The sequence below is a fragment of the Pantherophis guttatus genome, chromosome 14 (genome assembly GCF_059756535.1).
Source record: "Pantherophis guttatus breed Tessera chromosome 14, ASM5975653v1, whole genome shotgun sequence".
Classification (NCBI taxonomy): domain Eukaryota; kingdom Metazoa; phylum Chordata; class Lepidosauria; order Squamata; family Colubridae; genus Pantherophis; species Pantherophis guttatus.
In genome coordinates this window covers 12,894,965-12,920,105 of record NC_142076.1, presented here as the reverse complement: position 1 = coordinate 12,920,105, position 25,141 = coordinate 12,894,965, and the positions used below count along the sequence as shown (strand labels likewise).

Here is a 25,141-nt window from a genome sequence, read left to right as displayed (position 1 = left end):
AAGACAAGAAACAATGGATGGAAACTAACCAAAGAGGGAACCAACCTAGAAGGAGAAATTTCCTGACGGTGAGAACAATCAATCTGTGACTGAAGTTGTAGGTGCTCCATCCCATGAGGTTTTTAAGAAGAGAAGTGGACAGCCACTTGTCTGGAATGGTATAGGGCCGTGATGGCTTTAATGTTTTTAATTTTTAATTTAATTTTTAATCTTTAATGTTTTTAATTTTTAAGTGTTTTTATAGTGATTTTTTGATTGTATTGTGAGCCGCCCTGGGTGTTCGAAGAGGGGCGGCATATAAATTAAATTAAAATAAATAAATAAATAAATAAATAAATAAATAAATAAATAAATAAATAAATAAATAAATAAAATGGCAAGCCTGATGGCTCAGCAGACTAAAAGCACTGTTATTAACATTCAGCTGTCTGCAATTACTGCAAGTTCAAATCTCGCCAGGCTCAAGGTTGACTCAGCCTTCCATCCTTTCTAAGGTAGGTGAAATGAGGACTCAGATTGTGGGGGCAATAAGCTGACTTTGTATAAAATATACAAAGAGTATGAAGCCTATTGCTTAATGCATTGTAAGCCACCCTGAGTCTCTGGAGAAGGGCGGCATATAAATCAATTTTTTTTTTAAAAAAAAAGCATGCCAGAAGTGGCACGCAGTGCCCTCTCTGATGGCACTAAAGCTATCACCTCAGTTCAGCTCTGTTGCGCATGCGCACATGCCTCCTACTGGCCAGCTGGTCTTCAGGTGTCTGCCGGGGGTCGGGACACATGTGGGAGACGTGCGTGTACATGTGGAGGCATATGTGGGGGGGGTGCACAGGGAGCAGAGCGCGTGCAGGGGGCTGTGCCACATTGCATTTTGAGGGTTCCGGCGCACACGCAGGGATTCGAGGGTGCACGCAGATTCGAGCGTGCCCATGCTTGAGCTTTGGACACTCGGTCCGGAAAAGGTTAGCCATCACTGGTATAGGGTCTCCTGCTTCAGCAGGGGGTCGGACTAGAAGACCTCCAAGGTCCCTTCCACCTCTTATTCTGAACAGGATGGCTTAATCTCTCTGCTTCAAAACCACTTAATGCCGCTTATAAGGATATATCGAGGCTCTTACATGAGAGCAGTGGCAGCTGATTCCTAGGCCGAAATAGCTATGGGCTCCTAAATCAGTCAGCCTGTTTTCCTGACCTAAATTGGCTTTTTCCCCTCACAAGAGGAAAGAGTGTATGTGTGCAATGCTTGAACACGAGCCAGGAAGGTGTAAACATGGAGACACACAAGAGTTATCAGATTTCAGTGTCCTATCAAATCGAATGAATAACCGAATTTGCTGCATCAAATTCTCTGCCTCCAGAGGCTTGTGCAGATGGCTCTCGCTTTCAACTCTGAATCCCGGGAAAGACAATCGATACGCTGTTTAAAAAAGATATTGGAGAGGCAGTGCGCTATAGTGGTTAAGGCAGAGGTGAGCTTCACATAATTTAACAACCAGTTTCGCCTAGTGCAGAACCGAAAATGTGAGCGTGCGTGCGCACGCTCGTTTCGCTCAGACGTGCGCCTTCCGCCGCTTGCGCGCGGCTTCAAACACAGCAATTTCCTGCGCGCGGCTTCCAGCACACCTTCTCGGGCAGCCGCGGTGAGGAGAGCGGGCAAGGTGCAGCAATCAGCTGGGCTGCGTGGGCGGGACAAGCAAGCCAGAGAGCGAGATATATAAGACGGGATAACGCCGGGGCAACTGGGTGGGCCCAGCCGGTGATTGGAACTATTACCGGTTTGCCCGAACCGGCAGCAGCCCACCTCTGTTTTAAGACTTTGGACCAAGAGCAGCAAGACCTAATTTTAATTCTTCCTCGGTCATAGAAGCTCACTGTTTTTCAGCCTACCCTACCTCCAGAGCGGTTGTTGTGGGGAAAAACAAGAAGGCGCGACAACATTCATTGCTTCGCACTTCTGAATAAAAGGCTGGCTATACAGGTAGTCTTCGGCTTACGACCACAATTGAGCCCAAAAGTTCTGTGGCGAAGCGAGACAGCCGTTCAGCGATCTTTGCTCCATCGTACAACCTTCTTTGCCGTAGCTGTTAAGTGAATCACTGCCGTTGTTGAGATGGCAACACGGTTGTTAAGTGAACCCAGCAACCAGTTTGCTCGTCAGAAGGTCGCAAAAGGTGATCACACAAGCCTGGGACACCGCAACTGTCATAAATATGAACCAGTTGCCAAGCATCCAGATTTTGATCATGTGATCATGGGGGTGCCGCAATGGTCATACGTGTGAAAAAACGGTCATAAGTGTCTTTTTTCAGTGTCGTCGTAACTTCGAACAGTCACCAAACAAACGGTTGTAAGTCAAGGACTACCTTTAAGGAACAACAAATTAGACATCTTTCCTTTACGTTCTCCTTCTGACACAGACCCCACATCTTTTTCATTGAAATAACACAAGGAAGTTATATTTTTAAAAGTCTCAAATAGGTCCCGTAAGCAATGTGTGAAATTAGGTCGGGATTTCGGCAGGAGTCAGGCGTGATCCTAAAATTGTGGTTTCTTTAACCGTGGCTTATTGAATAAAACGGAACCGAACTGGCTTCGCCCAATAGTTGAACCAGAAGCCAAGTTTAAAAAGCAAAAATGGGTGACTTCACACCACACTCTAAGCCAGGGGTCTGCAACCTTAAGCACTCAAAGAGCCATTTGGACCCGTTTCCCACAGAAAAGAAAACACCGGGAGCCACAAAACCTTTGCCATGCCTATTTCTTGAGCGGCCGCTAAACTAGCAAAGGTAGTTGAATTAAACGTTCTGTTTTCATATGATTTTTTTTTTTCTTGGATTTATCCATGGTTGGTCTACCGGGGGTGGGGTGGGGGCTGTTGAAGAGCTCAATAAAGCCTGACTAGGTGGCTCAGTGGCTAAGACCCTGAGCTTGTCGATCAGAAAGGTTGCAGTTCGGCGTCTTCGAATCCCTAGTACAGGTCTCCTGCGTGAGCAGGGGGCTGGACTAGATGACCTCCAAAGTCCCTTCCAACTCTGTTAGTCAAAGAAAAAGAACCCAAGATGAGCTACTTAAAGAAAAAGAAAAAAATCTGGGCTCATCCAAAATTTGAGCCCTTGCAGGAGGACCAGTTTTGATCTTAGAAAGTTGTGGGTTTTTGGTTTTTTTTTCCTTTTCGGTCTAAGAAGACAGGAACCTCCAAGAACTTTTAAAGTTTTGGAGAACTCCTCCGAGATGGTTTTTTTTTTTTTTTTTTTTTTGGCCTGGCTGTTTTCCAAAGCCTCCGAGACGTGATTAATAAATCCCAGCATTTATCTGGTCTGCTGCCTCTGTAAACATTTCTTTCTTTCCCATTCCCACACAGAGCAGGCTGTGCCTTTGGCCTGGCTCCCCCTCTCCTCTCCCCTCCCCCCCCCCATCACTTCATCTGGGAAACGTACTTCTGTAAATCATATAATTCAACTGGACAGGTGTTTATATTTAGCACTCCCTGCAGATCACGTAGGCCCTCTTCGCTCCGCACCACTCCCCTCTTCGTGAACGCTTGACCCAAAGAGCTATAATAAGGCCGGCCTTGCCTTGCCTTGCCTCGCTGCTCCTCCTCGCCCAGTCTGTAGGAAACCAGCTTTCCATCCCCTGCTTCTTTCCTGTGTCTTTTGAAAGAAACTTTCACGCCCTTGGCTCCTGGACTCATTTTTATTTTTTTTTAAATCGTGCGGCTGCTGCTTTCAAAATGATCCCCAGTACCAGTAGCCCTCGAACTACGACCACAATCGAGCCCATTGAGTTTATTTATTTATTTATTTATCTTATTTATTTATTTGTCTTATTTATTTATTTGTCATATTTATTTATTTGTCATATTTATTTGTCTTATTTATTTATTTGTCATATTTATTTGTTTGTTTGTCTTATTTATTTATTTGTTTGTTTGTTTGTTTGTCATATTTCTATGCCGCCCACTCTCCGAGGACTCTGGGCAGCTTACACCAAAGACAGTATACTAAATAGCATATTGCCCCCGAACAATCTGGGTCCTCATTTTACCCACCTCGGAAGAATGGAAGGTCTGAGTCAACCTTGAGCCTGGTGAGATTTGATCCGCTGATCTGCTGAACTAGCAGTCAGCTGAAGTAGCCTGCAGTACTGCACTCTAACCACTGCGCCACCTCGGCTCATGCTTATGCTTGCTAAGTGAGAAATTTATTCGGTGCGTTTTGCCCTATGTCCGTGATGGCGAACCTATGGGCCAGCAGTTGCTCCAGCCGATCTCCACGGCGCATGTGTGCGTGCCTCCCGCCGGCCAGCTGGTCTTCGAGTCTCTGCCGTGCATGTGCAGGGGGTGGGGCGCATGCGGGGGACATACGTGTGTATGCGCGGGGGGGCAGGGCGCATGCACGGAGGAGTGCAGGTTGGTGCAGGAGGCTTTCCAGGTCCAAAACGGGGCATCAAAAACGGGGCACCAAAATACAGAGGAATTATTGAGTCTGTCATCTGCACCTCCATAACTGTCTGGTTTGGTTCTGCAACCCAACAAGACAGACACAGACTTCAACAGATAGTTAGAACTGCAGAAAAAACCATGGCTACCAACCTGCCTTCCATTGAGGACCTGTATACTACACGAGTCAAAAAGAGGGCTGGGAAAATCTTTCCAGACCCCTCGCATCCTAGACATAAACTGTTTCAACTCCTACCCTCAAAACGACACTATAGAGCACTGCACACCAGAAGAACTAGACACAAGGACAGATTTTCCCCAATGCCATCGCTCTGCTAAACAAATAATTCCCTCAACACTGTCAAACTATTCATTAAGACTATTTGACTATTATTATTCTCTTCCTTACTAGTATCTATCTCTTCCCACTTATGACTGTATGACTGTAATTTTGTTGCTGGTATCCTTACGATTTATATTGACTGTTTCCCTATGACTACCATTAAGTGTTGTACCTTATGATTCTTGACGAACGTATCTTTTCTTTTATGTACACTGAGAGCCTATGCACCAAAGACAAATTCCTTGTGTGTCCAATCACACTTGGCCAATAAAAAATTCTATTCTATTCTATTCTATTCTATTCTATTCTATTCTATTCTATTCTATTCTATTCTATTCTATTCTATTCTATTCTATTCTATTCTTGCAGAGCAGCAATGGAGAAAAAGGTGTCATTTCCCCCTCCCCCCCTCCCCGATTTCTGTGAAGCCTGATGGGACATGATGGGATGCAGAATAAGGGATGGAATTGACTCTTTAACAAAGTTCCAGCAGGATCCATTTTCCTTTTCCTTTCCGCCATCAACCGCAGACCCTGAACCAACTATTCTTCCCCCTAACTAAGCGTCTTCCTATTCTCTTTCATTTGCTGTGATAGGAAACAGCTTTCTCTGGTTATTTCTCTTGAGTTGTAGCTAATCCCTCTATTTATAAAAATCATTCAGTAAAGGCACACAGACATGCTTCTCAAACAATAGTGGCAATTCTTGAGTAGAATTCTTGAGTTGAGAGGATGGCCCTGTGCCAATCTAATGGGGCCAAAATCAGGATTAAAGGAATTTTTCCAGCCATGAGAACTGCACCAAAAACTACAAAAATACAGATGACTTTCTCTCTGTCTGTCTCTCTCGCTCGCTCGCTCTATCTGTCTCTCTGTCTCTCTCTTCCTTTATCTGTTGGTCTCTCTGTCTCTCTCTGTTCCTGTCTCTCTCTCTGTGTCTCTCTCTCTGTATCTCTCTCTGTCTCTCTGTCTGTCTCTCTCTCTCTCTTTTTGTCTGTCTCTCTGTCTCTCTCGTCTCTCTGTCTCTGTCTGTCTGTCTGTCTGTCTGTCTCTCTCTCTCTCTCTATGTGACTCTGTCTCCATCTGTACTCTTGTCTAAATTGCCTGATGTCAGCACAATTAGGCCTCACCTTATGACCACAATTGAGCCCCATATTTCTGTTGCTAAGCAAGACAGTTCTTAAGTGAATGTTGCCCCGTTTTAAGACCTTCCTTGCCACAGTTGTTAAGTGAATCACTGCAGTTGTTAAGTTAGCAACACGGTTGTGAAGTGAATCTGGCTTCCCCATTGACTTTGCTCGTCAGAAGGTTGCAAAAGGGGATCACATGATCAACAGTCATAAGTACATGCCAGTTGCCAAGACATCTAGATTCCCTCAGTTTCATCCTGGCTACTCTTAAAGCAAGTCTCTTGATGTCTATGGAGATCAGGTCATGGTTGTCCCAAAGGTGCTTTTTTTTCAAGAGGCAACTGGACTTTCTGGTTTTTCTTTGAAGACGTTTCGCTTCTCAGAGCTGAAGAAGCTTTGTGGATGAGAAGCGAAACGCCTTCAAAGAAAAACCAGAAAGTCCAGTTGCCTCTTGAAAAAAAGCACCTTTGGGACAAATTGTTTTGCAACCAATGGGTTTCCGTAACATTTTCTTTCTTCTGAGCCAGTTCATTCTTTCATGCTGGATCTGTGGTCCCGGTGACCGACCCAAATTCAATCTCGCATCATTATCCTTCTACATTTACAAGGTTCTACATTCTACATTTACAAGGTTCTACATTTAGGGAAGATAAACAAAATGCATAGGTACCGTATATATAGTACCTTCCTCAATAGTAGTAACTGTGAGAGGGATCTTGGAGTCCTAGTGGAAAACCATTTAGATATGAGCCAGCCATGTGTAGCAGCTGCCAAAAAAGCCAACACAGTTCTGGGCTGCATAAACAGAGGGATAGAATCAAGATCACGTGAAGTGTTAATACCACTTTATAAGACCTTGGTAAGGCCACACTTGTTTTGGTCGCCAAAATAGTCTTACAAAATAGTTTCTCACTAATGAAGGCAAATATACATGGCCCAGGATAGAATAGAATAACAGAGTTGGAAAGGACCTTTGAGGTCTTCTAGTCCCACCCCCTGCTTAGGCAGGAAACCCTACACCACTTCAGACCAATGGTTATCCAACCTCTTCTTAAAAACTTCCAGTGTTGGAGCATTCACAACTTCTGCAGGCAAGTTGTTCCACTGATTCATTGTTCTCACTGTCAGGAAATTTCTCCTTAGTTCTAAGTTGCTTCTCTCCTTGATGAGTTTCCACCCATTGCTTCTTGTCCTGCCTTCAGGTGCTTTGGAGAATAGCTTGACTCCCTCTTCTTTGTGGCAGACCCTGAGATATTGGAAGACTGCTATCATGTCTCCCCTAGTCCTTCTCTTCATCAAACTAGACATACCAAACAAAACCACAAAACCAAACCACATAGCAGAGAATTCCATCTCTGAAACAGATTTGGCTGTGATATTCTGGAGGAAGAAAGTCTGGAAGGATCTAGATTTGGAAAGGTCTGTTTTCGGAAACAGCTGGAATGCAAGTGGGGATGGGGAAATTCCCAGATAGTTCCCAGGCAGCAGATAACATGGATGTCCTAAAATTTTTGGGGAAGCATAGTCCACGAGGGACAGGTAATAATGGACGAAATGGACCAAAGAATTCGACCGTCTGGAAAGAAACTTCCTATAATTCCTCTTCGAATTGACTTCCCTAGAAATTTTCTCACACCTTGCCAAGTATTGCCACCTAGTGAACTGGAAATAGCACAACATAAGGTCAAACTTCCCGTGTCACGGAGCCGAGTATAGTTATTCTCTAGTTTCCTTTTTTTTAAAAAAAGAATTAATATACAGTTGAGAAGTCTGTAGCCTGCAGCAGATTTACAAAAGGAAGAGGGTTTGGGGGTTGGGGGGAAGAGTTTCGTAAACGGTTGTTCTATCATATTTTTTTTTCCTGCAAAAATGACCCCTTTTATCATCTCCCCACCAGGAAGATTTTGCAAGGAGAGGTCTTTAGTTTGCTTTTTAACCAAGAGTTTGTTTGGACCAAGGTAGGAATTGAGACGATCACACAGAGTAGGTGTCTCCAACCTTGGCAACTTTAAAACTTGTGGACTTCAATTCCCAGAATCCCTCAGCCAGCTTTGCTTTAAAACTTTGCACAAGTTTTAAAGTTGCCAAGGTTGGAGACCCCTGACACTGAGGTTTCATCTTGTCTCCATGGTACCCATCTTAACAGTGCCACATTTCGATTGCAAGCCTAAAAGGAAAACAAGCTTAACATCACAGAAATTAAGGATGAGGGAATCATCTAGCCTGCTGTTTCTCAACCTTGTCGACTTTTAAGTTGCGTTGGGCTTCAGCTCCCAGAATTCCCCATGCAGAGCATGCTTGGGGAATTCTGGGAGCTGAAGTCCACACATCTTAAGAGTTGACAAGGTTGAGAAATCATCTCTAGTCCAATCCTTGGACCTGAGCAGGAATCAGCTACTACATTAAATCCTCCGTCAAAGCTATTGCAGATGGCTTTCAGTCAAAATAGATGCTGGCCTTGTTTTGCAAACCGGTTTATTTTATCTATAACCTCGAATACGGCTTTTACGCTGCCTCCGGTATTTTCTGCGCCCTTCTGTATCTCTTATAGCCCAAATGTGTTATTTTTCTGGATGAAGAGCGAGCAAAGCCTCTAGCCCTCAGCCCTTTCCAGATTGAGCCCCGATGAGAGCAAATGAAAGAGCCTTGGTGGCGCAGCAGACTAAAGTGCTGTTAAGTAGCACCAGCTGCCTGCAATTACTGCAAGTTCAAATCTCACCAGGCTCAAGGTTGACTCAGCCTTCCATCCTTCCGAGGTAGGTAAAATGAGGACCCGGATTGTGGGGGCAATAAACTGACTTTGTATAAAAAAAAACACCGCTTGGGGGGGGCGAAAGCCCTACTAAGCAGGTATATACAAAAGTATGAAGGCTATTGCTTAACGCATTGTAAACCGCCCTGAGTCTCCGGAGAAGGGTGGCATATAAATCGAACCAATCAATCAATCAATCAATCAATATTTCACAAGCTGCCTTTTAATTTTTCAGATGCCGCTTTACCTTAGCGAAGTTTTCTGCATCTCTTTGGAGATGCTTAATCACCTGGGTCACGATTGTCTCAAAAGGTGCTTTTCCAAAAGGCAACTGGACTTTCTTGGGGGGGGGGGTTGCTTGAAAACCTTTCAAGAAGCTGCTTCTTCAGTTCTTCAGCAAGAAAATGTTTTGAAGGGGAAACCCCCCCCTCCCCAGAAAGTCCAGGTGTCTTTTGGAAAGACGCGCATCACGGACCATTTTTTAAGACCAAGTCGAGAGAGAGAGAACGAGAAACGAGACTTACGTTTGACAGTATTTCGGGATTCCTGGAAACCAGCTGGCTCTGACCCCCAGCCCAAGGCTTCACATTCGTGCTGCTCCACCCCTTGCCCATGCTTGGCACCTGCGCCCGCACCTCCTTTCCCCTTCTCCGCCAGCCAGCACATCTTCCACAGCCCCACGCTGCGTTTACGCCCATCCTCCAAGGTCTGGTACACCCAGTTGGGAGTAAAAGCAGCCGCGTTGTTGAGAATGAGAGAGACCAGAGCGACCAACACGGCTGTGGCGACCAGTTTCTGGACTGTCATATCTGAGGGTCACCCAGCAGCCGGCCGCCACTCTTAGTAGAAGATCCAAGCGTCCCCACACTTCTCAGTCAACTGCAGTACATTGAATTCGCGCCCGTCGTCGGTGGAAGGCAGGTGCGTTCACGTTAGGTATGACTAGAGTACATCCCCATTCATTCTCAAAAGTCAGCTGCTGGGAAGGTCTTGGCTGCACAAAGAGCCACAAAGGAGACAGGACAACTCCATCCGAAGCCAAAGGCAAGAACCAGGCGTCCAGATTGCTTGTCTTCCCTCGGGGAGCGCTTTATCCGCCTTCCTCCCCTTTGAGTAGGACCAGGCTGGCGTAGAGTCGAACGTCCAAGAGGCGCATTCTTTCCGAAACTCCCAGCTGGCAAAGGCTCGACGTAAGCAGTGTCTTCTACGCCGATCGAGTTGTCTTGGAAGTCTCTTCCCCCACAAAAAAAATTGCCCCTATTAAAGGCTGTCCCGTCCCTTCAGCCTTCTGGAGCACGGCGGTGAGAAGAAGCTGGGACCTGCATAAGAAGCGCCCAGAGACCTCAGTTCTGCTGCCACCTGAATTTCAGAAGGGGTCCGAGAGGGCCTTGGGCTTCAGCACTTTGCCGCCCAAGCAAATCCCAGAGAGCAAAAAAGAAAAGATTGCATCCCCCACTCCCCAAGGAATCCCTGCAAGATTGGAGTCTGTATTCCCAGGGACTCTTCTTCCAACCGCTGGCTGCTCTTCCCTTGATGACGGAGCCCAGCAAACTGCCCCGAAGCAGGAAAACAGAATCCTTTGCTGCAAGGAAGTTTGGTTTCCCTCCCGCCACCACCCCCCCTCCCTCCCTCCTATCTCTCCATGAAAAAGGAAACGGTTGTTTGTGCGGCCGGGTTTTTTTTTGGTGAAAACTTCAGGGCGTAGCCGACTGCAAAACCGACAAGAGCCACTGCCACGGCCGTCCGATGTGAACAGGATGTGTTTCCTGAAAGGAAAAGTCAAAGACAGACTTCTAAAGTCCCGTCTCTTTCTCTCTCCCCTCCCCTCCCCTCCCCTCCCTCCCTCCCTCCCTCCCTCCCCACTCACATCATCCCTCCCACCTCATTCCATGGCTGTCCTCCTTTTTCTCCCCTCCCCTGCTTCCCAGAAAGAAGATATTATCATTCGGTAATATTCTTATTTGGAAGAATCGGTTTGATGATAGTGGAACCCTCAAGGATATCGTGGAAGAAAATAGATCCGGGGGGGGGGGAGGTATGTGTTTCCTTGGTGCTGTCTGAGTTTGGTGGTTTTATTTATTTATTTATTGGTTCGATTTATTGGTTCGATTTCGAGCCTTGGTAGTACAGTGGTCTAAAGCACCCTGTTATTAAGACCAGCTGCCTGCAATTACTGCAGGTTCGAATCTCGCCAGGCTCAAGGTTGACTCAGCCTTCCAACCTTTCTAAGGTAGGTAAATTGAGGACCCAGTTTGTGGGGGCAATAAGCTGACTTTGTATAAAATATACAAAAGTATGAAGGCTATTGCTTAGCGCATTGTAAGCCACCCTGAGTCTCCGGAGAAGGGCAGCATATAAATCAAATTTTAAAAAAATAAATGCCCTTCTCCGGAGACTCCGGGCAGCTTACAATGCGTTAAGCAATAGCTTTCATACTTTTGTATATACCTGCTTAGTAGGGCTTTCGCCCCCACCCCAAACGGTGTTCTTTTTTATACAAAGTCATCTTATTGCCCCCCCACAATCCGGGTCCTCATTTTACCTACCTCGGAAGGATGGAAGGCTGAGTCAACCTTGAGCCTGGTGAAATTTGAACTCGCAGTAATTGCAAGCAGCTGGCAGCTAAGTGCTACTTAACAGCACTTGCAGGCAGGCGTTTCATGACCCCAAACTAGGTAACATCATCAGTGCTACAACAGGGTAGGGTTTGCAAAGAGGAGGAAGGAGAGAAGAAGGTGGAAGGGACCTGTAGGGTCCTTGGTGCTCTCTGAACTTGGTGGGTTTTCTTGCAGATATTTCATGACCCAACTAGGTGACATCATCAGTACTACAAGGGAAGGGTTTGTGGAGTGGAAGTGGAGGAGGAGGAAGACTCTGGGGTCCTTGGTGCCCTCTGAGCTTGGTTGTTTTCTAGCAGACGTTTCATTACCTGACTAGATAACACCATCAGTATTAGAAGGGAGTGGGGTCTGCGGAGTGGAGGAGGAGGAACAGGAAGAGGAAAAGGGCTGTGGGGTCCTTGGTGTTCTCTGAGTTTGGTGGGTTTTCTTCCAGATGTTTCATTACCCAATTAGGTAACATCATCAGTGCTGGAAGGGAGTGGGATTTGCAAAGAGGAGGAAGGAGAAGATGAGGAGGAGGAGGACTGATGCTCTCTGAGTTTGGTTATTTCCTTGCAGATGTTTTATTACCCAGACTAGGTAACCCCATCAAAAAATAGATCCTCCAAAATAGATCCCGCTCTGTTATTAATCCCTTTCGTTTGGGATTCAACAGTTTTGGTCTCAACCCATCAAATCTAATTTGGGAGATTGAAGCACAAGAAATATGTGGCCCTCTTGAACTAAGCACTCTTAGTTCAGTGCTAAGAATATTTCTGCTTTTTTTTTTCTTTTGCTTACTCCAACAAAAATAATCAGAATTGTTTTTCTTTTTCTGCACAATAATGCAATGGTTTGTTGGATGAGATGGAAGGATCCAGTAGGATTATACTTCCAGGAAAAAATTAGCATTTCGTAAGGATATATATATACGGTATTTGATTGCTTATTAGTAACCTACTGTATGACTATCATTAAGTGTTGTATCTTATGATTCTTGATGTATTCATTTTTCTTTATGTACACTGAGAGCATATGCCACCAAAGACAAATTCCTTGTGTGTCCAATCACACTTGGCCAATAAAGAATTCTATTCTGTTCTGTTCTGTTCTGTTGTTCTGTTCTTCTATTCTATTCTATTCTATTCTATTCTATTCTATTCTATTCTATTCTATTCTATTCTATTCTATTCTATTCCATTCCATTCCATTCCATTCCATTCCATTCCATTCCATATTTTCTATTCTATTCTATTCTATTCTATTCTATTCTATTCTATTCTATTCTATTCTATTTCCATTCCATTCCAGTCCAGTCCAGTCCAGTCCAGTCCAGTCCAGTCCACTCCACTCCACTCCACTCCACTCCACTCCACTCCATTCTACTCTACTATATTCTTTCTATGTTCTGTTCTGTTCTGTTCTGTTCTGTTCTGTTGTTCTGTTCTGTTCTGTTCTGTTCTACTCTACTCTACTCTACTCTACTCTACTCTACTCTACTCTACTCTACTCTACTCTACTCTACTCTACTCTACTCTACTCTACTCTATATATAAAGTCGCCCAGTTGGCCTTCATTCCCGTTGGGAGGACTAGAATTCACTGTCTCCTAGATTCTACATCAGGAGATGTTGAGTTCTAGTTCCACCAGCCACAGCCATGAAAACCACTCTCTCTCAGCTCAACCGACCTCACGGGGTTATTGTTGCGGGGAAAATAGGAGGAGGAAGGAGCATTTGACCCAGAGGTGCTTTTTACAAGAGGCAACTGGACTTTCTGGGTTTTTCTTCAAAGATGTGTCGCTTCTCATCCAAGAAGCTTCTTCAGCCTCTTGAAAAAAAGCACCTTTGCGACAACCTTAACCTGAATGACTGAGAATCTCCATAGACAAGGAGCATTTGAGTTATTTATAAAAATGTACCATGTTTCCCTGAAAATAAGACCGTGTCTTATATTTTTTTGAACCCTGAAATAAGCGCTTGGCCTTATTGCCACGCGCTCAAAAGCCCAATTGGGCTTATTATCAGGGGATGTCTTATTTTGGGAGAAACAGGGTATCTATCTATCTATCTTTCAATCAATCAATCATCTATCTATCTATCTATTTATCTATCTATCTATCTATCTATCATCTATCTATCCATCAATCCATCCATCTGTCATCTATCTATCTGTCTGTCCGTCCGTCCGTCCGTCCGTCCATCATCTCTCTCTCATCTATTTATATCTATATATCCATCAATCTATCTATCTATCTATCTATCTACCGTGCTTCCCCAAAAATAAGACCGTGTCTTATATTTTTTTTAAACCCTGAAATAAGTGCTTGGCCTTATTGCCACGCGCTCAAAAGCCTGATTGGGTTTATTATCAGGGGATGTCTTATATTGGGGAAAACAGGGTATCTATCTATCTATCTATCTATCTATCTATCTATCTATCTATCTATCTATCTATCATCTATCTATCTATCATCTATCCATCAATCCATCCATCTGTCATCTATCTATCTGTCTGTCCATCCGTCCATCATCATCTCTCTCTCATCTCTCTATATCTATATATCCATCAATCCATCCGTCATCTATCTATCTATCTATCTATCTATCTATCTATCTATCTATCTATCTATCTATCTATCGTGCTTCCACGAAAATAAGAACAGAACAGAACAGAACAGAACAGAATATAGAAAGAATATAGTAGAGTAGAATGGAGTGGAGTGGAGTGGAGTGGAATGGAATAGACCGTGTCTTTAAACCCTGAAACAAGCACTTGGCCTTATTCGTAAGGAAATTCGTAAGATCTCCGACCTCCGGGTGTTTCGCTGCGCACTGAAGACCCTGTTGTTCCGCCAGGCCGGACTATCAACACAATAGTTTTAAATTGGGGTATTTAAATTTTTTGGGGTTTTAAATCTGAGCCAATTTATTTAATAATTTTAAATTTTACATTGTTGTTTTGTCTGTGTTTTTAAATAGGCTGTACACTGCCCTGAGTCCTTCGGGAGAAGGGCGGTATAGAAATAAAATTATTATTATTATTATTTATTGCCACGCGCTCAAAAGCCCGATTAGGCTTACTATCAGGGGATGTCTTATTTTGGGGGAAACAGGGTATAACCACGGGATATAAATGAATAAATTTCATAAGACAAAGTTGATGATTTGTAGAAGCAGCAGTCTTGCAAAGCCTCCCTAGGCATAATTTCCAGCTATTATTCAGGCAAAGACCTGACAATTAAGGCCTTGTCTCTGACACTCTTCTTCTTTTGTCAATTTCTGGGAATGGAGGGGGTGGGGGTTAGGGACCAATTGGGAATAATGCGTAGGCCTCCGGGATTTTTTTTTTTTTAGAACTCAGAAAACCTTGAAGTCCACCGAAGAGATCTTCGGTATGTCTTCCACCCTGCTGATGATCCGACAGGATGAGCCTTTTCCTTCTCTTGTTCCTGTCTTCCCCTCGAGGGAAACAGGTGGGTTTGGGACGAAGTTGTTTGTCCTGTTTCACTTTACAGAAAACCTTTTAGTTCTCTTTGCCCGTTAAACAATTATTATTATTATTATTATTATTATTATTATTATTATTATTATTATTATTATTATTATTATTATTATTATTTTTCTAAGTTAAAACCTGAGCCCTGAAAATTAAGTTACCCATTCAGGTCACCGAGTCCTCTGTCCTTGACTTACAGCCATTCATTTAGGGACCATTCAAAGTTATGGCGGCACTGGGGGGGGAAAAGTGACTTTTTACACACTGACAACTTTTTTTTTTTTTTTTAATTTTTGATTTATATGCCGTCCTTCTCCGAAGACTCAGGGCGGCTTACAATGTGCTCAGCAATAGCCTTCATCCTTTTGTATATTTATACAAAGTCAGCTTATTGCCCCCCACAACTGGGTCCTCATTTCACCTACCTTAGAAAGGATGGAAGGCTGAGTCAACCTTGAGCCTTGGCGAGATTCGAACCCTGCAGTAACTGTTGCTGTTTCCCCACAATCACATCATGAAAACTCAAATGCTTGGCATCCAGTGTAGATTTATGATGTTTGCAAGTGTCCCAAAGTCTCACACCAAGAAGACAAACGACCAATCCTTTTGAAAATCTAGAAGTGTCCTTAGGTAAAAGTAAAGGTTCCCCTCGCACATATGTCCTAGTTGTTCCCAATTCTAGGGGGCGGTGCTCATCTCCATTTCAAAGCCGAAGAGCCAGCGCTGTCCGAAGACATCTCCGTGGTCATGTGGCCGGCATGACTCAACGCCAAAGGCGCATGGAACGCTGTTACCTTCCCACAAATGTGGTCCCTATTTTTTTCTACTTGCATTTTTTTACCTGCTTTCAAGCTGCTAGGTTGGTAGAAACTGGGACAAGTAAAGGGAGCAGCTCACCCCGTTACGCGGCACTAGGGATTCGAACCGCTGAACTGCCAACCATCTTAGCCACTAAGTCACCGCGTCCCAACTGGCTCCTACATAAGCTGGTGGTAAATTAGCACTCCTGTTGACTGACAAGAGGACCATTTCGCAGGCTTCAATCATTTCCCTGGCTATTTTTGTACCTGCTCAGCCAACAATCTGAGTAGCTGCAAAATTGAATGCATGTCCTAAAAGGCTTTTCCCATTAAGATGGCTGAACTTGTCAAGAGGATCCACTTTCTTTGGCCGCAGAACCCTTTGTATAGAATGAACCCTTTAGAATGGCTTTTAATAAACTTTTCCCCTTTATTTGGCTTGGGAAATACACTGTCCAGCTCCCCCTTTCTGATTGACAAGCTCAGCATCTGAGCCACTGAGCCACCGCGTCCCCTTACTGCCTTACTTTTTATGAAGTTTTCCTCAACCCATTTCTTTCCAGATGTGTTAAAACAACAATTCTTAAAATTCTTGACCAGCATAGTGAAGATAGTGAGATTGTGCCTTTGGCCAAGAATTCCAGAAGGTGGAAGCTCAACAGGTTAAGGCAGTGTTTCTCTCAAGCTTTGGCAGCTTGAAGATGGCTGGACTTCAACTCCCAGAATTCCCCTGCCAGCGTGGCGATCACATGACCATGGGATACTGCAACTGTTGTAAATATGTACTGGATTGCCAAGTGCCCCAATTTTGATCATGTGACCGCAACGGTCATAATTGTGAGGACTGGTTGCAAGTCACGTTTTTCAGTGCCGTCGTAACTTTGAAAGTTTCCTAAATGAATGGTCGTATGTTTGACTACCTGTAAACCCCTTTTTCTCTTCAGTGATGAGGAAAGAAACATTAGCTGCTCACCCGAAAATAAAATGTTTGTACGTTCAGTCTAAAGTGACAAGTTTTGGTTCATTGTAGATGTAGCTTCAGAAGAACCACGGACAATTGGAGAACCTCCAACTCCAGCCCTGGAGTTGCTTATCAACGAAGTGAACGCAGACAATCCCTGGCTCTCGAGAAGACACGGAATATGTTGAGCTACTCTACCCAGGACAATTCTGGGAGTTAACATCCACCCATCTTCACTCTGCCAAACCTTGAGAGAAACACTGCTTTGTTGTTGTTGTTAGTTGCGAAATCGTGTCCGACCCATCGCGACCACATGGACAACGTTCCTCCAGGCCTTCCTGTCCTCTACCATCCCCCGGAGTCCATTTAAGCTTCAGTGACTCCATCCAGCCACCTCGTTCTCTGCCGTCCCCTTCTTCTGTGGCCCTCAAACGTTCCCAGCATTAGGCTCTTCTCCAATGAGTCCTTCCTTCTCATTAGGTGGCCAAAATATTTGAGTTTCCTCTTCAGGATCTGGCCTTCTAAAGAGCAGTCAGGGTTGATCTCCTCTAGGACTGACAGATTTGGTCGCCTTGCAGTCCAAGGGACTCGCAGGAGTCTTCTCCAGCACCAGAGTCCAAAGTCCTCCATTCTTTGGCGATCAGCCTTCCTTATGGTCCAACTTTCAGAGCCATACATTGCAAGTGGGAAAACCATCGCCTTGACTATATGCACTTTTGTTGGCAGGGTGATGTCTCTGCTTTTTAGTATGCTGTCTAGATTTGCTTAAACTTTCCTCCCCAGGAGCAAGCGTCTTTTAATGTCTTGGCTGCAGTCCCCACATGGCTTTAACGGGTTCCAAACTGGGGAAGTTCTCCTTATGCATTGGGTGCTTACGCGTATGCCATTTTACGGGTCGATTTTGAGGTTCAAGATGCAGAATTCATACGGCAAAGAGGGTCAGCGTGCTCTTCTTTAAATGCAGAACAAAAGACAGTCATGTGCGCCCTTCCTCCACTGCATCTGGTATTCATTAGAAGAGCAAGCTGGAGTTGATGAAGGACAGATGTGAGGTAGAGTTCCAAAGATAAACTCAGGAAATTCTCCCAGTTTGATATAGGGGGAAGGGATGGACAGTTTATGGCTTTACATTTTTTTCCCTCTCTCGCTCTCAAAAGCACCGAACGTAATATCTGAGTGAACACAATCATCCTTTGATGAGCCTGGGCAACGAAAAGAATGCCTGCTGAAGATCAAAACAAGTTCAAAAGTTGGATTCAGCCTTGGTCCTACTTAGAACAGACTCAACTGAAGCGAATGTAATAAGCGAGCCTGGCTAACTTAGATCCGTTGACTTAGTATTACGTCTCTGACCCTATGCCTTGGTTTGGACATCCCTCTAAGCCAGGGGTCTCCAAACTTGGCAACTATAAGGCTTGTAGACTTCAATTCCCAGAATTCCTCAGCCAGTCATGCTGTCCACAAGTCTTAACCAGGGGTGGGCTGCTGGGGGTTCGCAAGGGTTCAGGAGAACCCCTAACTAACATTCTGTGCAGTTCGGAGACCACCCAAATACCACTCCTAGCTGGCCCTGCCCCGCCGACCCCGCTCTGCCTCTCCCAGGAGTCCCCAAGTGGCCCATTTTGTATGCAGATAAGTGCAAGGTGCGTGGGGAGGTTCGGGGAGGGTGAAAAACGGGCCTACCAGAAATTCGGAAAGGGCCCGTTTCCGGCCTCTAGAGCCTGGCGAGACCGTTTTCACCCTCCCAGAGGCCCGAGGAAAGCCTCTGGAGCCTGGGGAGGGCCATGGTGCAGGAGGCCAACTAGGCCACGCCCACCACGCCCACGCCCACCCAGCAACCGGGCAGAGAACCCCTTGCTAAAAGTTTTGAAGCCCACCCCTGGTCTTAACGTTGCTAAGTTCGGAGACCGCTGCTCTGAGCTATGGTTTCTAAAGAGGTCTCCTGTTAAAGGTCCAGTTCACACCTCCATCTTCTTGAAGGTCTTCATAGCTTGACTTGAACCATATGCCGTCTTCTTGCATTCTGTAGCAAAGCTGTCTGGGAGAACATGGCCCACCCGTGCACGAAGCTCCAAAAGGCCAGATACACATCAGTCTTAAGCTATGGTTTCCAAAGAGGTCTCCTGTAGAAGGGCCAGTTCACACCTCCATCTTCTTGAAGGTCTTCACGGCTTGACTTGAACCATATGCCGTCTTCTTGCATTCTGTAGCAAAGCTGTCTGGGAGAACATGGCCCACCCGTGCACGAAGCTCCAAAAGGCCAGATACACATCAGTCTTAAGCTGTGGTTTTCAAAGAGGTCTTGTCTCCTGCATTTGGGCCAGTTGACACTTCTGTGTCCACGAAGGTCTTCATAATCTGACTGGGACCCCGTCCCTTCTTCTTGTACTCTGCAGCGAAGCTGTCTGGGAGAACATGGCCCGCATGTGCGTGAAGACCCAAAGGCTGGATGTTGCCAGAGTCTGCCTGGGGAACATGGGCCATGCGCGGGGAGCCAAGGCGTTGCGGGAGGCTGAACGAGAACCAGAGCAGGAAGCCAAGGTGGCCATGTTAGCCGTCCAGTTGGGCATGCTGGTGAGTGAAAAGGCTTTTCTCAGATTTATCTATTCACTATATTTATATTGTCGATTGAACGGTCGGCAGTTCAGCGGTTCGAATCCCTAGTGCCACTTAACAGGGTGAGTTCCAGTGGTGAAATCCAATTTTTTTTACTACCGGTTCTGTGGGTGTGGCTTGGTGGGTGTGGCTTAGTGGGCGTGGCAGGAGAAGGATATTGCAAAATCTCCATTTCCACTCTACTCTGGGGCTAGCCACAGGTGGTATTTGCCAGTTCTCTGAACTTCTGTAAATTTCCGCTACCAGTTCTCCAGAACCTGCTGGATTTCACCCCTGGTGAGCTCCCGTTCCTTGTCCCAGCTTCTGCCAACCTAGCAGTTCGAAAGCAGGTAAAAAATGCAAGTAGAAAAATAGGGACCACCTTTGGTGGGAAGGGAACAGCGTTCCGTGCGCCTTTGGCGTTGAGTCATGCCGGCCACATGGCCACGGAGACGTCTTCAGACAGTGCTGGCTCTCTGGCTTTGAAACGGAGATGAGCACCGCCCCCTAGTGTCAGGAACGAGTAGCACATATGTACGAGGGGAATTAAAGTCCACCAGGCTTACAGTTGCCAAGGTTGGAGACCCCTGGTGTACGGTATCCTGCCTAAGCAGGCGGTTGGACTAGAAGACTGTTATTCTACTCTACTCTACTCTACTCTACTCTACTCTACTCTACTCTACTCTACTCTACTCTACTCTACTCTATTCTATTCCATTCCATTCCATTCCATTCCATTCCACTCCACTCCACTCCACTCCACTCCACTCCACTCCATTCTATTCTACTATATTCTTTCTATATTCTGTTCTGTTCTGTTCTGTTGTTCTGTTCTGTTCTGTTCTGTTCTGTTGTTCTGTTCTGTTCTGTTCTACTCTACTCTACTCTACTCTACTCTACTCTACTCTACTCTACTCTACTCTACTCTACTCTACTCTACTCTATTCCATTCCATTCCATTCCATTCCACTCCACTCCACTCCATTCCATTCTTCATTCCAATATTCTATTCTATTCTATTCTATTCTATTCTATTCTATTCTATTCTATTCTATTCATGTATTTCACTTTCCTTTGGTTGGGCTGACTCTCGTGTCCAATGCACCCTGCACTCAGTGGCTTTTATCTCACTCTTGATTATTATCCCTGTTGGCTTTTTTTTTTAATTTTAAAAAGTTTTTTATTTTGAACACATTAAAACAAAAGATAAACACACAACATTTATATACATATCACTTATTCCTTCAGCTATTTCAAGGTGATCCTTTCTTGCTATTTACATCTATTTACACATATTTTAACTTTTGTCTTATTCAACAATTATTTTCTATCTTTCTTTATTTCGTCTACATTGCACCTTGATCTCCAACATTTCCCCCCCCCTCTCCTTTATTCCTCTTTCTCATTTTTCCTATTTTCCAACCATTCATACCATCTACACCACACTTTGTAATATTCTGTATCCTCTTTCTTCTTGAGTTCTTTTGTTAATTTGTCCATCTCTGCGCATTCTAAAATTTTTCTAATTAAATCTTCTTCTGATGGTAGGTTTTCCTTCTTCCAATTTTGCACATAGACTATGCAGGCTGCTGTCAGTATATGTAATATTAAATAATGTATTTCCTTGGTATAATTTTCTATAGAAATCCCTAGTAGAAATTGCTCAGGTTCTCTCTTTATTGAATTCTGAATTATTTCCTCTATCCACTTTTTAACTTCAGCCCAAAATTTCTTTGCCACTGGGCAAGTCCACCAGAGGTGATAGTATGTTCCATAGTTACTCTTACATCCCTGTCCACTTTTTACGAGCCCAGATCCAAAGCCTTTTCCTTCAGCGTCAAACATCCAAAGGTCCGTTCAAGGATGACCGCATTTCCAAGCCCCCCCCCCCTTTTTTTTTCCCTGCTAGGAAATGGCTTCCGAGATAGCAGGGCCTTGAATTCAGTTGGCCGGTCTGGAAAAGCAGGAGCTGGCCGTGTGGACGCCCCCTTGTTCTTGAAATGACCTGCAGGTCGGATGGCCTAGTGTTTTTTTTTTCTTTGCTTTTCTTTAAACATCCTGTTACAGTCATCATGATTCTATTTTGAGCGTGGAGGCTCTGCTCGGCTCCTCAGATTCCTCCTGTAATTAACCCCCTGCTAAAGTGTGGCGCTAAAGACACAGTGGCTAAGATGCTGAGCTTGTCCATCGAAAGGTCGGCAGTTCAGCAGTTCGAATCCCTAGCGCCGCATCACAGGGGGAGCTCCTGTGACTTGTCCCAGCTTCTGCCAACCTAGCAGTTCGAAAGCACATTAAAAAATGCAAGTAGAAAAAATAGGGACCACCTTTGGTGGGAAGGGAACAGCGTTCCGTGCACCTTTGGCATTGAGACATGCCGGCCACATGACCACGGAGACGTTTTCGGACAGCGCTGGCTCTTCGGCTTTGAAACGGAGATGAGCACCGCCCCCTAGAGTCGGGAACGACTAGCACATATGTGCGAGGGGAACCTTTACCTTAAAGTGTCAGAATGCACAGTTTGAAAAAAGGGCCTCACTCCTCTTCCCTTCTAGGAGAATATTTGGGGCTCAGGGTCGAAATGAGGGGTCCTTGGTGGTCTCTGATGTCGGTTGCTTCCTTGCCGACGTCTCATGACCCAAAGTAGGTAACGGCATCAGTGCTAGGATAGATTATCTTAGCTGTATTGATTAGCCTATAGGCCATATCAAAGTACAAGGTTCAAACACGTATTACCAATAAAAAGTAGGTAACGGCATCTGTGCTAGTAAGGGAGTGGAGCTTGCTCTCAATCCCCACTCCTGTTTCACACTGATAGTATTACCTAGTTTAGTAATGAAACGTTTGCAAGAAAACAACCAAGCTCAGAGACTAACAAGGACCCCTTATTCCTCTTTATTATAGTAGGATCTCAGAGAATGTTTTCAATACAGGCAGTCCTCGACTTGCAAACACAATTGAGGCCAACATTTCTGTTAAGTCAGACATTTGTTAAGTGAATTTTGCCCCATTTCACGGCCTTTCTGGCCTCAGTTGTTAAGTGAGTCACTGCAGTTCATAGATTAAGTAACCAGGTTGTTCAGTGAATCTGACTTCCCCACTGACTTTGCTGGTGAGAAGGTCGTTAAAAGGGGATCGCATGACCCCGGGACACAGCGACGATCATAAATATGAACCAGTTGCCAAGCTTCTGGATTTTGATCATGTGATCGTGGGGATGCTGGAAAGGTTATAACTGTGACGAATGGTCCTAAGTCACTTTTTTCAGTGTCGTTATAACTTTGAATGGTCATTAAACGAACTGTTGTAAGGTGAGGACTACCTGTTCATGTGAAAGAAGAAGAATAAAGATGATGACGATGACGACGATGATGATCAGAGGTGGTATTCAGCAGGTTCTGACCAGTTCTGGAGAACCAGTAGCGGAAATTTTGAGTAGTTTAGAGAACCGGTAAATACCCCCTCTGACTGGCCCCGCCCCCATCTAGTCTCTGCCTCCCGAGTCCCAGCTGATCGGGAGGAAATGGGGATTTTGCAGTATCCGTCCCCTGGAGTGGGGAGGGAATGGGGATTTTGCAATATCCTTCCCCTGGAGTGGGGAGAGAATGGGGATTTTGCAATATCCTTCCCCTGGAGTGGGGAGGGAATGGGGATTTTGCAGTATCCTTCCCCTGGAGTGGGGAGGGAATGGGGATTTTGCAGTATCCTTCCCCTGGAGTGGGGAGGGAATGGAGATTTTGCAGTATCCTTCCCCTGGAGTGGGGAGGAAATGGGGATTTTGCAGTATCCTTCCCCTGGAGTGGGGAGGGAATGGGGATTTTGCCGTATCCTTCCCCTGGAGTGGGGAGGGAATGGAGATTTTGCAGTATCCTTCCCCTGGAGTCGGGAGAGAATGGGGATTTTGCAGTATCCTTCCCCTGGAGTGGGGAGGAAATGGGGATTTTGCAATATCCTTCCCCTGGAGTGGGGAGGGAATGCAGATTTTACAGTATCCTTCCCGCCACGTCCACCAAGCCATGCCACACCCACCAAGCCACGCCCACAGAACCGGTAGTAAAAAAATTTGAATCCCACCACTGATGATGATGACAATACAAGCAGCATCCCTCCCTTACCAGCTTTCTGGTCTCTGTTCCAGGAAGACGCTGAGCAGTTATACAAGCAGTGCCAACGATACGACCTCCTGAACAAGTTCTACCAAGCTTCGGACCAGTGGCAGAAAGCCATTGAGATAGCCGAGACCCAGGACCGAGTGCACCTGCGCACGACGTACTACAATTACGCCAAGCACCTGGAAGCCATCGCTGAGCGCAACTTTGCCATCACCTAGTAAGTGTTAGTAGGCTGCCATATGCCAGAGCTTGTCCAGATCTCACTCAAGACTCAATCAGATTCATTCTGGGGTGAGGGGGTCCTTGGCGCTCTCTCAGCTTGGCGGTTTTTTGCAGATGTTTCAATACCCAACTAGGTAACATCATCAGTGCTAGAAGGCAGTGGGATTTGCAAAGAGGAGGAAGGAGAGAAGGAAGTGGAGGATGTTCTGTCCCCAACCCCACGCACACACACCAACAGACGTTCAGGAGTTAAAGACCAAACCAGCTGGCAAAATCCTTTTCCTTATGATAATGGAACTTGGCAACAACCTAGTGGCTGCCTGCCAAGAGTTTATTATTTACAAAGAGGAGAGATAACTTCTCCCCACTTCTGATACATCAAAGGAAAGCAGTTCAATAATTACGGAATTAAATCAAGTCCAGAGATACTTCCAGCAAAGTCTTAAAGCAAAACTCCGGCAATGCAGAATGGCGTGGAAGCTTTCAGCTTTGTTCGTCACAAGGTTTGACTGGCCACCACGCTCCCTTTTATATCCTGTGGGGTGTGGTCCAGTGACTCAGCCTAATCTCGGGCACGCCTTCTGTTACGTGCGCTTATCTCTGCGACGCTGGCATGGATCCAGCCAAGACTCATTACCCTCATCACTGTCCATCTGTGGCTGTGTGGACGTGCTTGGCCCCGGCCCTATCTCTTGCCCTTCAGCAGACACCGAAGGCATTGCCAGAGAGGAAGGTCCTGGAGAGGGAGGCCTTGCCAACTCCTCTCCTTCACTCTCGGAGTCCTCTCCTGCCGATGACACAGGCTCAGGTAACGGAGCCACAACAGAGGAGAACTGTGAGGTCCTTAGTGCTCGCTGAGCTTGGTGATTTTTCTTGCAGACGTTTCATTACCCAACTTGGTAACCTCATCAAAAAATAGATAGATCCTCCAAAATAGATCCCCCTCTGTTATTAATCCCTTTGGTTTGGGATTCAAGGGTGGGGTCTCAATGCATCAAAACTAACTTGGAAAACTGGGGAGACTGAAGCACAAGAAATATGTGGCTCTCTTGGGAATGGAGAGTGAGCAGGAACCAGTTGGTAATACTGGAAGAAGAACAGGGGGTCCTTGGTGCTCTCTGAGCTTGCTTTCTTTCTTGCGGATGTTTCATTACCCAACTAGGTAACATCATCAGTATTAGTAGGGAGTGCCGTTTGCTGTCAGTTTAACCACTGAAGTACTTGTATGTACAGTATGATGAACGCTGTTCTTGTGAGAACTCAAAAATCCAAGGTGGTTGAATTGTAAATAGTCTCCCTTCTTTGTAAATACTCTTCATTCATTATAAATACTCTTCATTCATTATAAATACGCTACATTCATTGTAAATACTCATCCTGAAACTAAACAGAACAGCTGGGTTCCCCCCCCCCCGCCCCCCCGGTCATCATGGCTTTCTGACCGTTTTTTCTTCCCGCACAGCTATGAAAAGTCTGACACTCATAAATTTGAAGTGCCTCGTATGCTTTCAGAGGATTTGCAAGCCTTGGAGTCTTACGTCAACAGGATGAAAGATAAGTGAGTATCCTCTTACCAACTCCAAGGGCCAGCCTATTGGCCAATGCTTAGAATAGGATAGGATAGGATAGGATAGGATAGGATAGGATAGGATAGGATAGGATAGGATAGGATAGGATAGGATAGGATAGGATAGG

The 25,141-nt window shown here is 45.3% G+C and overlaps 2 protein-coding genes across 2 annotated transcripts in view; one reads left to right on the top strand and one right to left on the bottom strand.

The window, feature by feature from the left end:
* TMEM204 (transmembrane protein 204) overlaps nucleotides 1-10,498 on the bottom strand; it is a 35,260-nt gene extending 24,762 nt beyond the window's left edge. The window contains exon 1 of the mRNA XM_034430280.3: nucleotides 9,187-10,498. Within this exon, the coding sequence (XP_034286171.1) occupies nucleotides 9,187-9,469 (283 nt within the window). The 5' untranslated portion in view covers nucleotides 9,470-10,498. The remainder of the gene's footprint in view (nucleotides 1-9,186) is intronic.
* Nucleotides 1-25,141, top strand: part of IFT140 (intraflagellar transport 140) — a 99,796-nt gene that overhangs the window by 62,187 nt on the left and 12,468 nt on the right. Inside the window, exons 19-21 of the mRNA XM_087878387.1 lie at nucleotides 18,917-19,094; nucleotides 23,251-23,441; nucleotides 24,909-25,004. Coding sequence (XP_087734513.1) covers nucleotides 18,917-19,094; nucleotides 23,251-23,441; nucleotides 24,909-25,004 — 465 coding nt within the window. The remainder of the gene's footprint in view (nucleotides 1-18,916; nucleotides 19,095-23,250; nucleotides 23,442-24,908; nucleotides 25,005-25,141) is intronic.